We start from the raw sequence: 18,899 nt of genomic DNA on the forward strand, positions 1-18,899 counted from the left end.
GTTCTTCACAGTAATTTTGTTTAGAGCCCGATAGTCCACACAGAGTCGTAGACTACCATCATGTTTCTTTTGGAATAGCACAGGGGACCCGTATGGGGATTTGGAGGGCACGATAATCCCTGTGTCTAGCATTTCCGTCAATTGTCTCCGAAGTTCGGTGAGTTCGGGTTGTGACATTCTGTAAGGCGCCCGGGCAGGTGGCTTCGCGCCCGGCACCAGCTCAATTTCATGATCCACAGTGCGCCTAGGCGGTAGTCGCTTTGGCATGTCTTGTGGCATGACATCTTCAAACTCTAGTAGTAGCTCCTTCACGGGTTCAGGAATGGGACCCGAGGAGCATTCTACATCTTCGATGCAGAGGGTTGCCAGGAACGTAGGTTCGTTTCTTTTGACCCCCTTCTTCAACTGCAAGGCCGAGATGTTTTCAACGGCCATCTTCATGGGCATGCATGGGATAACGCAGGGCTTGGCCCCGTTTGCTCCCATCATCAGTAACATGTCAGCATACGGTACAGGCATGGTGTTGGTTTGCCTCAGGAATTCCAATCCAACTATCAACTCGAAGTCATCTATGATCACCACGCGCAAGTTGAATTTTCCTTCGTAAGGGCCAAGCTTCATCGGTACTTCTTTGGCTATTCCACCCACTGGCTGGGGAGGTGAGTTGATAGCCTTGACACGGCCTCTACCTTTCCCTACAACTAGACCAAGGCGCTCCACCTGAGTCGAGGCTAAGTAGTTGTGGGTAGCACCCGTGTCTACCATGGCCCGAATGGGCTTGCCATTCACCTTCATCTCAACGAACATTAAGGTCCTCTCGTGCTTAAGAGGAGTCTCATCATCCGCCTTCTTTTTCCCTTTCTTGGTGACGGGACATGGGTCCTTCTTCTTACGGATACCAGCACTAGTCTCTGCTAATGCCTCAGAAATGGAGCCAACAATTGCATTGAAGGCACCTACTGGTTCAGTCTGATCCGCATCGTCTGAATCGTCATCCGTCCCATCATCAAAAGTCTGATGGGCATTCATCTGTGCATGTGGGCACTCATTGTTCCAATGTGGTCCGCCGCAATGACGGCACCCTGAAGGAGGCTTCCTCCCCCGATCATTGTTGTTAGACGCAGCACTGTTGCTGCCTGTGGAGAGAGCCTTAGGTTTGGTTGAGCTCCGATCTCCCCCACTTCTGCTAGGGCCAGCATTGTTAGACTGGCCCCCTTTGAATCCCGCTCGGGCAGGCGGTTGAGGCCTATCCTTCCGAGCTTCCATTTGATAGTCCCCAAGGCATTCAGCTGCTTGGATCGCCTTGGGCAGGGTATCTACCCGTTGCCTTTGTAGCTCCATACGGGCATAAGGTTTCAGCCCTTCTAGGAAAGTGAAGAGCTTGTCTTTGTCCCCCATGTCGCGTATGCTTAGCATGAGCGCGGAGAATTCCCGCACGTAGTCCCGCACAGATTTGGTCTGACGAAGCTCCCGTAGCTTTCTCCTTGAATTGTATTCAACATTTTCGGGGAAGAATTGTAGGCGGATGGCTGCCTTCAGTTCTGCCCGTGTTTCGAGAGCATCTTCACCGGCCTTGATGGCTTCGTATTTCATCCGCCACCAGAGTTTAGCATCACCCTGAAGATACATGGCAGCAGTTGCTACCTTCTTAGCTTCTTCTAGGCCCCCAACAGCATCAAAATATTGTTCGACATCAAAGATGAAGTTCTCCACTTCCTTGGCATTCCTAGCTCCACTGTATGGCTTTGGCTCAGGAATTTTCAGTTTTTGTGTCGCGGAGGTGGGGTTTGCAGCGCCCCCGACCTGGTTTCCACCGCCTCGCAGTAGGCCCTGTAAAGCAGCATTGACAACATTGAGCTTGTCTGTCAAGTCGTCAATAGTTTGTTGCATGGCAGTCACCCTGTCTGCCTCTTGTGCCCTGTAAGCTAAATCCTCGGCACGCTCCTGTTGGAGTCCCTCGAATTTGCCAAAAATTTCGGCTGCCTCTGTGGCTGCCGTTTGCCGATCTCCCTCGGAGTCACGACTGATGTTTTCTATGTCAACTTCGGCCTGGAGCACCCTGCGGTCCAGGTCATCCAACCTTTGCTCTGGGCTGGTTCTTAGTTCAGGCACCGTATCCATGATGGGCAGTAATCCGTCAACCGTCTGTTCAAGGGCCGCAATGCGGTCCCCATGATTCACCATGGTCAGAAATGGTGGTAATGGCAATGCGTTCCCTCGTCCGATGTCGAGCCTAGGCTCTGATACCAACTGTTACGCGGCGCCTTCCTGAGATTCCTTGGAAGGGCGACGTAAGGCTAAGCAACTGATGTCAGTGCAGTTGCTGTCCGCCAACTGAGGTCCCCTCCGTACGCTAGACTAGATTGTCAGTGCCGTACGGGAAAACCAATGTCAAGAGAAATTGAGAGAACAGGAATGAGAATTGAGAATGAAAGAAAGCTTGATTGCATTAATGAAAGCTATTACAGAAAGGCAATGCGGTGTCGAGGGGGAGAGACACCAGTACAGAAAATTGTTTGCTTGCTAGAAAGTTTTGATTGTTTGGTCCCCCTTAATAATGCTTAAAAAAAATAATCCAAAGCTACAAGACTAGACTTGATTAAGCTAGAGAAACATAATGGAATTACATGAAATAAAACTACTCTATTTACAATGAAAAAAAACTTAGTTTGCTATAAGGCAGGAAACAGGTCCGTTGTCGGCAGCATAGTCTTTGGCATCAGGGTCTGCGCGCGCGGCATTGTCTGCACGCGCGGCGCTGTTGGCATCTGCCTGCGGTTGGACGCTGGCGAGGGATATCGGTGGGGCGACAGAGGCACATGCGCGCTTGTCACTTGGCGCGGCCAAGACCACGGGGCCGTCCGTGGCGCTAGGCATTGGAAGGCTTGCTAGGACGCCACGGGGCGCGCCCAAGGGGTCATGGGGCACGGCTGGAAAGCCGCCCATGACAATACACATGTACTACATCATAGCTAGCACATGTATATGAGTTGTATAGTAGGTGTAATCAAGTTGTGTAGCACATGTATACACATGTACTACATCATAGCTAGCACATGTATATGAGTTGTATAGTAGGTGTAATTAGGTGTATGGCAACTAATAGATTAGGTGAATTAGTATTATAAATAGGCCTTGTAATCTTCTCTTCTAGATATGAAATATAGAACTTCTTTGATTTCTAACATGGTATCAGAGCATTGAAGTTTTTTCAGCAGTTTGTTGTTGGGAATTTTTTTTCCCCGTTCGAATTATTTTTGTTCAGAACAGTCGTTCGCTGCTTTGATTCTATTTCACTATTTCCGGCCATTTTTTGCCCCGGCCACTTCTTTACAGATTTTTCTACTCACTATTCCGACCAAAGTGGTACTGTCAGAATTTTTTTTTCCTGACAACTTTCATTTTCCAAGATCACTGTTCCGGCATTGTTCACTGTTCACTGTTCAAATATTACTATTCACTGTTCACTGTACTGTTCAAATATCACTGTTCACTGCATTGTTCAAATTTCACTGCACTGTTCTTGACTATTTGATTCTACTATTATTCGGGTGCAAGATGACTGAAACGAAACCTACCGTTGATGTTATTCCGGTTATGTCCAAAATTACGGAGAATAAGTTCATGGGTTCCAATTACATGAATTGGAGTAAGACGATTCGTCTCTATTTGCGGAGCATCGACAAAGAGAACCACTTGGTTGATGATCCACCCAAGGATGAGACTAAATCAGTCTAGTTAAAGAAGGATGCAAAATTGTTTCTCCAAATCAAGAATTCGATGCACAGTGAGGTAAATGATCTAGTTTCTCATTGTGATTATGTGAAGGATCTAATGGATTATTTAGATTTTTTGTACTCTGGCAAAGGAAACTTGTCTCGCATGTATGATGTGTGCCAGGCATTTTACCATCCATCCATGCAAGATCGCTCTCTCACCACTTACTTCTCAGAGTTTAAGAAGGTGTATGATGAGCTTAATGTTATATTGCCGTTTAGTCCAGATGTGAAGGTACAACAGGCTCAGCGTGAACAACTAGCGGTCATGAGTTTCCTTTCTGGTCTTTCTCCCGAATTTGAAGGGGCCAAATCGCAGATTTTATCTGGGACTGCTATCTCTTCCTTGAAAGAGGCCTTTACAAGAGTGTTGCGTACTGAAAAGTCTCATCCAAGTCCGACAGCCACGATCGATAGTGGTGCTCTGCTTAGCCGCGTTCAAAAGAATATGAGTCATAGTAATCGCAATCGGAGTAGCGATAGTCGAGACCTAAAGCAAGGGGAAGTTGAATGTTTTTATTGTCATGAGCTCGGTCATACCATACGTTATTGTGTGAAGCTTCAGAATAAAAACAAAAGATCTCAGTATGCCAACATCGCCACTTCCGAGACTATTTCACCATCTCAATCATTATCTCCTCCTATCAATACTATCCCCGAGTCAGGTAAAACAACTAAGTGTCTCCTCTCTTCGTCATCCAAATGGGTCATTGATTCTGGTGCCACAGATCATATGACAGGTAACTCTAAACTTTTTTCCACTTTTCAGTCACATACCCAATGTTCCACAGTTACTTTAGCCGATGGGTCTACCTCATATGTTTTAGGGTCTGGCACTGTTAACCCAACATCTTCTCTTTCCCTTAGTTCCGTCTTAAATTTGCCTGATTTTTCTTTCAATCTAATATCTGTCAGTAAACTTACTCGTACTCTAAATTGTTGTGTCTCATTTTTTCCCAATTATTGTCTTTTTCAGGATCTTACGACGAAGCAAATTATTGGTAAAGGTTCTGAGTCTGGGGGTCTCTATGTTCTTGAATCACAGGTGCCGAAATCCATTTCTTGTTCAACTGTGTTGTCTCCCTTTGATGTACACTGTCGATTAGGTCATCCATCCTTGTCTAGTTTGAAGAAGTTATATCCTCAGTTTTAGAGTATTTCCTCTTTAGATTGTGAGTCATGTCAGTTTGCTAAACACTATCGCCTTCCTAAAGTTTCTAGAGTCAATAAACGGATCGACTTACCTTTTGAGTTAGTTCACACCGATGTTTGGGGTCCATGTCCTATTATCTCTAAAACTGGTTTTAGATATTTTGTTACCTTTGTGGATGATCATTCTCGTGTTACTTGGTTATATTTAATGAAAAATCGTTCGGAGTTGTTTTCAATTTTTTGTGCTTTTTGTGCTGAAATAAAAACTCATTTTAATGTTTCCGTTCGTAATTTAAGGAGTGACAATGCAAAAGAATATTTTTCGGATTTGTTTAAAGATTATATGGCTACAAATGGTATTCTACATCAATCTTCTTGTGTTGACACCCCTTCTCAAAATGGGGTTGCGGAACGAAAAAATAGACATCTTCTTGAAGTAGGCCGAGCACTCCTCTTTCAAATGAAAGTGCCAAAATGTTTTTGGGCTGATGCCGTCTCTACAGCTTGTTTTTTAATAAATCGTATGACATCTTCTGTACTTCATGGTAATATTCCTTACAACATTCTTTTTTCCTCTAAGCCATTATTTCCTATTGAACCCAAAATATTTGGTTGTACTTGTTTTGTTCGTGATGTTCGTCCACAGGTAACTAAATTAGATCCAAAGGCCCTTAAGTGTGTGTTCTTAGGGTACTCACGTCTTCAGAAAGGTTATCGGTGTTATTCTCCAGATCTCAAAAGGTATTTAGTGTCTGCCGATGTCACATTCCATGAAAATTATCCGTTCTTTTCTTCATATGTTTATAACAGTCCTGAGGAAGAAGATGATACTTTGGTCTACACTGTCACACATCCAGTTAGTTCTCCAACACCTCTTCCTCAGTCACCCGTTTCCCTCGATCGACCATCCGAGCAGCCACCTGTTCTTCGTGTGTATACCAGGCGACAACAAACCTCAGAACCCGATCCTTTACCTACTTCTGCTTCGTCGGTAGATCCAACCTCCTGTGTTTCAGATCCTAGTTTGGATCTTCCTATTGCCATTCGCAAAGGTACACGACAATGTACTTATCCTATTTCTTCTTTTGTGTCTTATGACCATTTGTCTACTTTTACTAGCTCGTTTATTGCATCATTAGATTCTGCTAGGATACCTAAAACTGTTCGTGAAGCATTGTCCCACCCAGGTTGGCATGATGCAATGATAGAAGAGATGATGGCTTTAGATGAGAATGGTACTTGGGAGTTGGCTGATCTGCCCACTAACAAAAAGGCTATTGGGTGCAAGTGGGTATTTGCTGTTAAGTTTAACTCCGATGGGACAGTAGCTCGCCTTAAGGCACGCCTTGTTGCAAAAGGGTATGCACAGACCTATGGAGTCGACTATTTGGATACTTTTTCCCCGGTCGCCAAGTTAGCTTCTGTTCGATTATTCATTTCCATGACAGCTACTTATGATTGGCCTCTGCATCAGCTTGATATAAAGAATGCTTTTCTACATGGAGATCTTCAGGAAGAAGTATATATGGAGCAACCACCTGGGTTTGTTGCTCAGGGGGAGTGTGGAAAGGTATGTCGTCTTCGAAAATCTCTTTATGGGCTGAAACAGAGTCCTCGTGCTTGGTTTGGCAGATTTAGTGAGGCTGTTCCAGAATATGGGATGAAGAAAAGCAATTGCGATCATACGGTGTTTTATAAAAAGTCTGATGATGGTATTCTTTTATTGGTAGTATATGTTGATGACATCGTTATTACTGGAAGTGATATTACAGGAATTTCAACTCTAAAGTCTTTCCTTCACACTCAATTTCAGACGAAAGATTTAGGGCAACTAAAGTATTTTTTGGGAGTTGAAGTTACACGGAGCAAGAAAGGCATCTTCTTGTCCCAAAGGAAATATACTCTTGACTTGTTAGCTGAAACTGGAAAGTTGGGATCTAAACCATGCAGCATGCCAATGGTTCCTAACACACAACTCGTGAAAGAAGACGGTGAGTTATTCGAAGATCCAGAGAAATATAGGAGATTGGTTGGGAAACTGAACTATCTTACAGTAACTCGTCCAGATATCGCATACTCTGTCAGCATTGTGAGTCAGTTTATGTCTTCCCCAACAGTCAGGCATTGGGCGGCTCTGGAGCAGATTCTTTGTTATCTAAAGGGATCTCCAGGACGGGGTCTAGTATATAAGAATAATGAACACACTAACATTGAGTGTTTCACAGATGCAAATTGGGCAGGGTCAAAAGCCGATAGGAGATCCACGACAGGATATTGCGTTTTTGTTGGTGGAAACTTGATTTCGTGGAAGAGTAAGAAACAAAATGGCGTATCTCGATCTAGTGCGGAAGCAGAATACAGAGCTATGGCACAATCTGTGTGTGAGGTTGTATGGGTACATCAACTATTAAGTGAAGTTGGCTTCCAAACTACATTGCCAGCAAAGTTGTGGTGTGATAATCAAGCTGCTCTTCATATCTCCTCTAATCCTGTATTTCACGAAAGGACTAAGCACATTGAAATAGATTGTCACTTTGTTCGTGAAAAGATTCAACAAAAGCTCATCTCTACAGGTCATGTTAGAACTGGAGATCAATTGGGAGACATTTTCACAAAAGCTTTGAATGGAGCTCGAGTTGAATATATCTGTAACAAGTTGGGCATGATCAATATATATGCTCCAATTTGAGGGGGAGTGTTGACATACAAGTTGTCTAGCACATGTATACACATGTACTACATCATAGCTAGCACATGTATATGAGTTGTATAGTAGGTGTAATACAAGTTGTGTAGCACATGTATACACATGTACTACATCATAGCTAGCACATGTATATGAGTTGTATAGTAGGTGTAATTAGGTGTATGGCAACTAATAGATTAGGTGAATTAGTATTATAAATAGGCCTTGTAATCTTCTCTTCTAGATATGAAATATAGAACTTCTTTAGTTTCTAACAAGATACAAGCCGGGACAATCCTCCATCTATCTCTACTAGTTGCTTCAGCTCCAGCTTCTTCCCAGCTATAAAGGACATCTTTAAGCCTGTATGGCATTGACCATGAAATACCCCTAAGACTAATAAAGATTTTCCATAGTTGGTCTGTAATCTTGCAATGTAGAAACAAATGTGTGACAGTTTCAGCATTTTCCCCGCACAGAAAACATCTTGAGCACAGAGAAATTCCCCTTTTTATGAGATTATCCTGGGTTAATACCGCCTCCTTTGCTAGTAGCCAAGTGAAGCAAGCTACCTTGTATGGAATCTTTGTTTTCCATATATGTTTCCAAGGTCATGGGTCCACCTGTTGATTATTATGATTCAAAATCTTATATGCATCCTTCATCCGGTAAACCCCTCTGTTGTGCCTCTTCCACCAAAGTGAATCAAAACCTTCCTGTAATCCTTTAAATGCTTCCAGCTCTTTGTAAAGGTCAGCTAATCTTGTTATCTCCCAGTCATTCAACTGTCTTCTTAGAGCGATTTCCCATCCTTGATGACTCCTCATATCAGCTACTGTCTTATGCTGGTTTTGTGCTAAACCAAACATATCGGGGTATCTTTCCTTTAAGCTTCCGTTTCCTAACCAATTATCATTCCAGAATGATGTGTTCCTTCCGTTGTTCACTCTTATGGAGGAGTGATTCTTCATTATAGGCCAAAGTTCTCTGATGGATTTCCACACACTTACTTCATATGATGTTCTGACTTTTTTGACACCCAGTTATTTTCCTCACCATACTTTGCTTTGATCACTTTGCCCCATAAAGATTGGGGTTCTTGAGAGTACTTCCATAACCATTTCATTCTAAGAGCCTTGCTATGATTCTTCAAATTCCTTATTCCTAAACCACCTTGTTTTTTATCCATTGTGAGTGTCTTCCATTTAACTAAATGGAAGACCTTTTTCTCCTTATTACCTTGCCAAAGGAATGATCTTCGGAGTTTGTCCAATCTCTGTAAAATGTCTTGCTGGAATTGTGAACAAAGACATCATATAAGTAGGAAGTGAGTCTAATACTGAGTTGATTAGAACTAGCCTGCCCCCCAATGATAGGTATTGTGATTTCCATCTTGACAGCTTCTTCTCACACTTTTCTATGACTGAATTCCAGATTTCTTTTGATTTGGATCTTGCACCAAGAGGCATCCCAAGTTAAACAGTTGGTAAGGACCCAACTTCTCCTCCCAATATCTGTGTCAGTTGCTCCATGTTGTTAACTTCATTAATGGGAAAAATATTGCTCTTTCTCCAGTTGATGTGTAATCCTGCGACTCCCTCAAATAAGACCAAAATGATTCTTAGGAATCTAAGTTGGTCCTTTTCGGCATCACAGAAGACTAGAGTATCATCAGCATATTGGAGATGTGTGATCTCTAGATTGTTTGCCCCACTCCTGTTTACCTCAAAACCTTTAACCCATCCACTGACTTTAGCCGTTTTGATCATGTTGTTCAATCCTTCCATGGCTATAATGAATAGAAAGGGAGATAAAGGATCACCTTGTCTTAGACCTCTGTGTGAATGGAAAAAACCTTTAGGAGATCCATTTATGAGAATGGAGAATTTTACAGTAGATATGCAAAATTTCATCCATCTATTCCATTTCTGCCCAAAACCCATTAGTTCTAACATTCTGAGTAGGAAGCTCCAATTTACATGATCATAGGCCTTCTCAATATCTAATTTGCATAAGATTCCAGGTTCCTTCTTTTTTATTCTTGAATCCACAGCTTCGTTGGCAATCAACACAGCATCTATTATTTGTCTTCCTTTGATGAAAGTCATTTGTTGAGCATCGACAATTTTCCCTACCACCCTCTTAAGTCTTTCGGTTAAGACTTTTGAGAGCAATTTGTAGAAGCTCCCTATCAGACTGATCGGTCTAAAATCTCTCAATTCTTTCGCACCTGTCTTCTTTGGAATCAAAGCTATATATGTTGCATTGAAGCTTTTCTCAAACATCTCCTGAGAATGGAAGTTGTTGAAGGCCGCCATGATGTCTTCCTTCAAAATGTCCCAAACATTTTCTGAAAAAAACCCATTGTGTATCCATCCGGATCTGGGGCCTTGTCACTTGCACACATCTTCAGACAGGTCAAAACTTCTTGTTCCTCAAAGTTACTCTGTAAAAACTCCCTTTCTGATTCAGAAATTCTTGAGCTATTTTCGAAATTGATCGTTGGTCTCCACTCTTCAGGTTCTTTGTATAACTCCTTGTAGAATTCAATTATCTCAATCTCTATTCTGTCTAGATCCTCGACTACTTCATGTCAAATCATTAGTTGATCAATGTTGTTGTTTCTCTTGTGTGCATTTGCAGTACGATGGAAAAATTTTGTATTCCTGTCCCCTTCTTTGAGCCACAGAGCTCTTGATTTTTGTCTCCATACAATTTCTTCATTCTTGAGTTGTTCCTCAATCTCCATTAGAGTAGCTGCTTTCCTCACTGATTCCTCCTCTGTCAGCGCTCTTAGTTGTTGTGTTGTCTCAAAACCTGCTAGTTGACTTAGCAATTTTGATTTTTGCAGTCCCAAATTACCTTCATAAACTCTGCTCCATTCTTTTAGCTTGCCCTTGAGAGCTTTTAACTTGCAAGCTAAAATGTAATCTGGTCTTCCTGAGAATTCAAAAGATGTCCACCAGTCTCTAATTCTGTCATCAAAACCTTCCACATTCAGCCACCAATTTTCAAACTTAAAGTATGATTTAGCTTGTTCCCACGCACCACAGTATAGAGCCACAGGTGAATGGTCCGAAATCAACCTTTGTTGGATAGTTTGCTTGATGTTTCTGAAGCTTTCATCCCATTCTTCTGAAATGAGAAATCTATCGATTCTTGAAGCGGCTGTATGATTGTCCCCTTTGAACCAAGTATAGTAGCCTCCTTCAAGTCGTAGATCTATCAACTCCATATCTTCTATAAAATCCGAGAATTCCACCATCGCTTTGGACCTCCTTAAACATTCCCGTTTTTCAGAAGGGTACCTTGTAACGTTAAAATCGCCACAAACCGCCCAGGGACCTTCCATCAATCCCTTCACTGCACCAATTTCTCTCCATACTATTTTCCTTTCTATTCTACAATTTGGAGCATACACTCCTGTTATGTGACATTGAAAATTTTGTAAAAGAGCCTCGAACTTGCAAGTCAAAGTGTATGCACCAGTCTGTAACACCTCCCCTTTCCATACTCTGCAATCCCATAATAACAAAATCCCCTCTCGTGCCGCTAGCTTCTAAACTTGCATACCTCACCCATCTACCACCCCATATTTGACTGACTATTTCCTTAATATCCCCCTCCACTTTTGTCTCTTGCATGCATATAATGTCTGTCCTCCAGTTCTGCACTTGACTTTTTATGATCTCCCTTCTTCTTGTCGTTTAATTCCCTTACATTCCAGGAAATTACTTTGATCTTCATATTGAAATGATTGATAGATCTCTTACCCTACTCCTTTTCCCGTCACTCTTGAATTTGACATCAAACGAAGTAAAACCTTTTAATTCCAGTGATCCTTTGAATCTTTGTTTCTTCACCTCCAACTCTGTCTCCACCTTTCTAACCTGTCTACAACTGTCAATTTGCATTAACAACTCCAATGCTTCTTCTTCATGGCCTTGAAAATCTACTCCAAACATTTTCCCCAATTTGATCATATTTTGATGGACCCATAGTGTTGCATCCATGTCTTTATCCATTAATGGATTGTGTTGCTGAACTGCTATAGGATACACCTCCTCGATTTCCCAATCTTGGATAGAGCTAAAGATCTTTAGTTGTTCCAAAGCACTTCCAACTTAATCTTCCCCCATATTTGTGTTTGTGCTCTGCTCCCTTGCCTTCTATTCCAGTCTTGCTATCTCTGCTCCACCTTCTGGCTGACTGCAACTGTTAAGTGTTGCCTTTGGCATACTTTCAAGGTTTTCATTGGGGATTGGGTCCCCTGGAGTGGACTCTTTTGCCCCCAGGTAAGAAGGTCCTCTCATTTCCTCTATACAAGGCTTCAGCCTAATATCATCAGAAAACTCACACGAGAGATCATTAAAAATGACTTGTGCAGCCAAGTCGGAGTCATAGGATTTCAGCTCGTTGTTTGTCGCTTTACTGCTCTGATTCCTCGAACTCGAACCTTGTGTAAGTTGCAATGTTTTTGAGAGCGCGAAGCGCAAAAAAGCGACAAGGGCTCGCCTCGCTTCAAAAGCGAAGCGCAAAGCGAAGCGCACGCTTTATTAAAGTGAAGCGCAATTCTTAAAAAACATAATGTAACATTATAAATAATCAAAAACTTCAATTTAAATACTTAAAAGTAGGTACTAGGTACCACCAAATCATCTACAAACCATAGGACAAGTAAAATCAAAGCTACTAAATTACTAGAATCAACATCTTATTCTTCTACTCTTCTTCTTCTTCAAGATTGTCAAAATCTTGAATTCCTCTATTATCTTCATATTGCTCGTCATCTTCTTCTTCCCCCTCCTCTTCATGATCACTTTCATCTTCATCAATTAGGGATAGGGATCGACTTGTAGTAGCCAAAAAGAAGCAGAAGAAGCATAAGCAGCAGAAGAAGCAGAAACAGACACAGAAAAAGAAGCAAAAGAAGTAGAAGGAAAATAAGCAAAAGAAGAAGCAGCAGAAGAAGCAGAAGCAACAGAAGCAGAAGCAGAAGCAAAAGAAAAATAAGCAGAAGAAGAAGCAGAAGAAGTAGAAGCAGAAGAAGCAGAAGAAGAAGCAGCAGAAGCAGAAGAAAAATAAGAAAGGAGAAGGAGAAAGGAGAAGAAGAAAGGAGAAGAAGAAATGAAGAAGAAAGGAGAAAGAAATTACCTGGACTGGAGAAGCAGTGGTCGAGCTCGAGCTTGAGAGAGAAGGGGTCAACCCTACCCCTTTGTCGATGTCTCTGTTTTGACGGGAGAAGCAGTGGTCTGTTGTGACTATTTAGGGGTCTTTTTTGTATAATTAAATAACAGACCCCAAGTTTTTTTTTTAAAAAAGGGCCAGTGCGCTTTTGTAAAAGAAGCGATCGCTTCGTCGATTTTCTCGCTTCGTCGCTTCAGCTAGTGAAGCGCGCGCTTTTCAAGATCGCATCCCTTCGAGCAGCCAGAAGCGATACACTGTCGCTTCGCGCTTTAAGCGACGAAGCGATCGCTTTTCTAAACACTGGTAAGTTGCACATGTGCCTTTCCTTTATCAATGTTTTGCAATATGGTGCACCCCACTAGATTGTTCAAATATCTCTCTATTTCAAAACATTGTTCGTTTTCTTGCATCTTCAGCTCATATCTTGTCTGTCTTTCAGCCCAGATTGGGATGAAAAATTTAATACCGTCTCTTTCAATCCCAACCTCATTGGGAGTCTTTCTGCCATCACCAACAATTTTAATTCTTGCCCACTTAAGATGATTTTTGAGATCAGTTTCTTCTTCAGTAGCTATCCATCCCCCACAGAGATCTCCTATTTCTTTGAAGATCTTTTGTGACCATAGCTGTAAAGGAATCCCCATGGCTCTAATCCAGCATGTTTCCTCGATTTGTGAGTTTGAAATGCATCCAGCAGTATGACTCCACCATTCCAGACGAAACTTGAACTTTTTCCAACTCCATTCTCCTTGCATAATCTGCTCCGCCATGAATCTCTTTGGAAATTCAAAAAGAAACATGTTGTCTGTCATTTCATACATGTTTACTCCATATGCTTTGTTCCATGACGCACTAGCCCATCGCCTTATGTCTGCTAAAGTGGGTCTCTCATTGATTTCTTTCCCAAAAAACCCGACAATGCATCTTTTTAGTAAACCAGAATCCTCGCTACCTGTCGGTTCCACAACAGAGATATCTCCATTGTTTATGCTGACCTTTGCCTCTCGAAGGGTATTGGATTGCCATTTACTCTCCTTGATTGCTTTGACATAAGGGTAGTTGTCCACAGTGATTCTAGGTGGGGCTGTGGGATTCATTTTGGGGGTCTGATGTATGAATCTTTCTATCTTAGCTGCTATGTCTTTCCAACCTGCATTCAAAGCTAACTCTGGAATTATAATAACAGACCTCCCTTCTCCCTTCAGTGACAGAATGCTCATGTATCTTCCATGAACGTTGAATTTCCTGGTACAGAAATATTTTGTCATATGTTCCTTGTACTTCCATCGCTTCACTAAATTCATTTGATCTTTTGACGCTTCTTTAAGTACAAAACAAATCCATTCCATTACCTTTCCGCCCATGGATGAACGTCTCATCATGCTGCGGCTTCTCTCCACCCATTCGAACCATACCTCTTTGTTGGAATTCCATCTGGTGATGTCAAAAGATTTGAATCCTGCGTTGAAATAAATCCGGTTGTCTCCCATATTGTACAACCCAGCTGTTCAGGTTATGGAAATTATAAGGAGTATTTGATGGTCATCACAGTTGAGCTGTTGAGGTAAAAGAAACTGAAATTTGGGCTAAAACAGAGGTTTCCCGCTCCCGTAAAAATAAAAGTCGTCGAAAATCTGAAAAAAATGTACCAATCTGGTCGGAATTAGCAATACAGGAAGCTGTCCAAAAAAACTTTTTTGAAAAGCTGCCGGAAATTGGCTCACGCGCCCGGCACGTGGTGACTGTGTCGCCGGAAAGTGCCGCGCGTGGAGGCTGTTTCGTCGGAAAAATTTCAGTGGAGTGGTCGGAATTTCGAGGGCTGTCTAATAGTGTTCATGGAAAGCTAAAAAATTCTTGTACTCAGGCTCCTCGGGGAGTGTGCCTGAGAGCTTGAGAGTCTACAGTATATGCTGTTGTTTTAAATGATTTGACCTTGGATTATACATACATGCAAGCACGAAATATACTACAACAACTTCATATATATACTAGTCTTAGGGTACGCGCTTTGTGCGTGTATCCTATTTCAGTAAGTATATAATTTTAAAAAATAACGCGACTATTATTAAATAATATATTTGAGATATTGAACAAAAATTAAAAAAATATTACCTCTTAAAAATGAATGTTGGTCCAATTTAGCTTGTTCACTAAATAAAGAAATCTTGTCCAATAAAAGTCCATTATGAGAACTTTGGGACTATATTATGAAAATTATTATTAATATTGTTACCTAATACTGAAAATAAGTAACAAATTAATATTATAATATACCTAATTTTACTCAAATTTTAATTTCTATCACCACTAGTGCTCTTCTTATGGAAACAAATTTGTGTAACTTAAGAGTTTGATCAGCTTAAAAAATAAATTTACTAACATGAGATTTTGAAAAAGAATTAAATTGGATTTTTATACTAATTAATTAATTCAAAGAGTTGATTATTTATTCTTAACATTACAAAAAATAATTTATTTATCTTTTTGCAGTGGGGATTTTTACTTTTACAGCTTGTATGGATGGTTGTTACATATCGTTTTATTATGTATCGTATCGTACTGTATTGTAACGTATCGTTTGATAAATACAATGTTTGGATAGATTGTGTCGTTTGCCATCGTTTCATAATACCACGCACCAGCAATATGAAGAATAAACTTGCAATATTATAAAGAAAAATTATAATACAGGGTAAAATTATTATATAAAAAGGTATGTTAAATGATAAAATAAAATTATTTAATAATAATGAAGGGTGAGATTGAGAGAAAAAGACAAGGTAACGACGCGACCATACCAAATTGGTCGTTCCATAAAATGGCACATTTTGTCGTTACGTAACGACGGATTTAACGATACAATACAATAAAATTTAAGTAACAATCAAAACAAACATCATATTTAACGTAACAATACGATACAATACAATGGGTAACAACCATCCAAACAAGCTTTTACAATAATAGAGAAAATATAAATAATTTTTGAACTCCTTTCGTATTCAAACAATACTTTTCTTTTCACTATTTTTATGTAACATATAAAAACTGCATTTAATAATTAAAAATTTTATTAAGTATAAACCTCTCACTATCCCTTAAAATTCTAAGTTACCTATAAGAAAAATGACATTTGTCCCACGCATCTAACCAGCTCGCGTGGTACACCAGTTCCACCGACTAGACCAAAAGACTAATTCAATCGATACAGAGGTGCAGTTGAAGTGCGAGGGGGGGTCTGTTGTCCCTATTGGGATGGGCCATTCCCCATAAGGCCCCACCGTCGGGGCATAAACGCCCTCTTGCTACCCATATGTGAGGCGCCATCTTAGCCTTCCCTAACCAAGACCACACATGTAGCGTTTGTGATTGGCCACCTTAAGAGAATGAATGCCTACATATATTTCAAAAGGGAAATTGCCGTAAGAAAATACAAGGAAAAAAAACATACTCCTAGTTCTCCACGACAATATTTATTTTGAAATCCTAAATATTAAACTTTTTATTAATTTTAAAAGGAAAGATTTCATAACCAAAATTTTAGTTATGAGTCCTATATACTTCAAATAAGGAAAGATTTAATAAATAATATTTTATTTTATTTGAAAGTTCTGCATATTAGGAAAATGTTTAAATTACTATTTTATCTAGTGTGAACTCTATTTTTAAAGGGTAAAAAAGGCAAACGACATTTCGCTAAGGGCTTTCATGCTTTTAATATAGATTATATATATAATAACAACAAAAAATACATGGGCTGGATGAACGAGCCTGCAGGGCTTAACTTCTCCACGACTATATTTTCATTAAAAGGCTAGATGTGCTAAGTGGGTCATGAGCCCATGGACGGTCCAAATATAAATGCTATTTTTCTTTTCACATCCATTTTTCCCTTTTTATCTTCCTGCAGTCAATAAATCTTCTAACCTTTCCCCGGTAAATGATGTTATCTCCCTTTTAGATTACATTAACTCTCTTACCTTGATTTAGTAGCCATGTTTGTTTTGATATTGGTTAGCTCATAGTCTAGTGCAGGTTTTTTGTAATAGGAGCTAACCTTTTATCCTCTTTTGTATTCTCTTGCATCTTCTTGACGCCTTTTATAACACCTTAGATCGTCAAAAAAAATAAAGCAAAGAACAAAAAACATTTGAAAGAAAGGGTCAATTCACTCTTCTATTTTTTATAACTCTTGAATTCATTTAACAAAAACACAAATTTAGCAATTATCCTTCACAAGGTTGTGAAATCTCACACAAACAATCAAGATAAATGAATATATGTCCACGATATTTTAGAAAATCATTGTTATTAAGAAATGCACATAAACTAACTATTTGTTATAAACATAGCAACACAATTTTAAAATTTCCTATGGGTGGAATTTACTAAGAATTACTTTGGTTAACCTTTTGTATTTTGTTTATTGGCTCAGGTCTATCAGTTACTAGAAAGGAAAAGAAAGAGTTCAAAAATTAACTTCCATATACCTTTATTGAGCATTAGAGAAATGTGTGGTCAAGATGGTATTTTTGTAAAGGTGATTGTAGGATGGCTACCAAACTATTTAATATCTATACTATATTAAAAACACAAAGGCCCTTAGCGAAATGTCGTTCGCCTTTTTTACCCTTTTAAAATATATTATATATTGGATAAAATAGTAATTTAAGTTATTTGCCTTCAATTTAGGGCTTCAAAATTAATTATATTATGTATATTAAATACTTCCTTGTTTAATAAGAAAAAAGAAAATATGAAGTCCCTCCAAATTAATGTTAATTATTATATAAAAAAAATACGTTATTTAATTATTTTTATAACTTTTAGAAGTTTAAAATTAATTAAAAAAAATTATTATTTGGACTAAAATTTCTAATACTTAGAAATTTGAAATTTTACTTTGTATAGATCATTCACTTAAATTATGCGAGATGCCTTATGCACCAGACTACCTTTTTTTAATTCTAATTCTATGTCATTCTCTAGAGTTAATATGTCATGGAAAAGTCTTCTTTCAATTATAAATTCTCTCACAAGCTTGCTTTAGTATCCTTTTAAATGTATTTTTTTCATTGCTATTTAATTTGATTTTGTGATCATATGAAAGTTGTAGATTATTAGTTGCCTGATTATATATTTTAAGTTATCCTTCAACACTATTTAAGTTTTTAAGAATTTGTTCTTGTTGAAACTGAAAAAGGAAGTATGATAACTTGTGAAATTAAAGTTATAAGGTTTTTAAGGACTTGTTCTTGCTGAAACTGATAACTTGTGAAATTAAAGTTATAAGGTTTTTAAGGACTTGTTCTTGCTGAAACTAAAAAAGGAAGCATGATAACTTGTAAATTAATGTTATAAGGTTTTTAAGGACTTGTTCTTGCTGAAACTGAAAAAGGAAGCATGATAACTTGTGAAATTAAAGTTATAATATTATTAAACTGAAATAAATTTTAAGTTGAATAATTGACTTATGATTGACGATTTTTACGAGAGCTTCTTTATTTATTTAGTTATTATGCACATTTAACATATATAATTATCTTTAGGAACTTATACTTTTATTTTATTGTTTAAACACAAATTTTAAATAAATTAGTATTCATTGAAATAGAATACACACGCATCACGCGTACCTTGATACTAGTAATACTAAGAAGTAGTAGCATAGTTGAAGAGTGCAGGAATAGTACATTGATTCCATTATATATATGAAGAATGGAGATACCCAAAGTTGTGCAAACTATCATGGCATTAAACTTATGCGCCATGAGACTCTGGCAAAGAATAACATAGCATAGGCATAGGGATACTGCAAGAGTAGAAGAAAACCAATTTGGATTTATGTCAGATCTACAATGAAGGCCATAATCTTACTAAGAAAATGATGGAATTTTATCACAAGAAAAATCTACAAATAACGTTCATTGACCAAGAGCAAACATATGATAAGAGGACCAAGAAAGGTCCTTTGTTGGATGTTCGAGAAGAAAGGAATTCATATTAAAAATTTAAATGTCATAAAGATTATGTATCACTAGTGTGAGAACAATAAAAGAGAATACAGGATTTTTCCCATAACCGTGCGACGATCAACA

General features: G+C 39.2%; 2 protein-coding genes across 9 annotated transcripts in view; both read right to left on the minus strand.

Annotated features, from left to right (window-relative positions):
- Window positions 1-18,899, minus strand: part of LOC107774153 (histone-lysine N-methyltransferase ATX2) — a 72,879-nt gene that overhangs the window by 34,982 nt on the left and 18,998 nt on the right. The window contains exon 25 of one of the 8 annotated variants that reach the window (XR_012711447.1): window positions 16,859-16,910. The exons of the other annotated variants lie outside the window; for them this stretch is intronic. The gene's annotated coding sequence lies outside the window, so the exon portion shown is untranslated. The remainder of the gene's footprint in view (window positions 1-16,858; window positions 16,911-18,899) is intronic. 8 annotated transcript variants of the gene reach the window in all.
- LOC142182619 (uncharacterized) lies at window positions 10,208-11,639 on the minus strand. Its single transcript, XM_075256823.1, has 2 exons — window positions 11,438-11,639; window positions 10,208-11,037 (listed from the first exon to the last, which is right to left on the minus strand). Exons 1-2 carry the CDS (start codon window positions 11,637-11,639, stop codon window positions 10,208-10,210), a joined length of 1,032 nt encoding a protein of 343 aa, XP_075112924.1.

Source organism: Nicotiana tabacum, chromosome 7 (assembly GCF_000715075.1).
Source record: "Nicotiana tabacum cultivar K326 chromosome 7, ASM71507v2, whole genome shotgun sequence".
NCBI lineage: Eukaryota > Viridiplantae > Streptophyta > Magnoliopsida > Solanales > Solanaceae > Nicotiana > Nicotiana tabacum.

Bases quoted from the DNA above. Each gene is read 5' to 3' on its own strand.
- LOC142182619 (XM_075256823.1), bottom strand. From the start codon at position 11,639: ATGGATAAAGACATGGATGCAACACTATGGGTCCATCAAAATATGATC. The intron at 11,038-11,437 runs GTTTTACTTCGT...GTCACATAACAG, and splicing joins AGGATCACTGGAATTAAAAG to GAGTGTATGCTCCAAATTGT.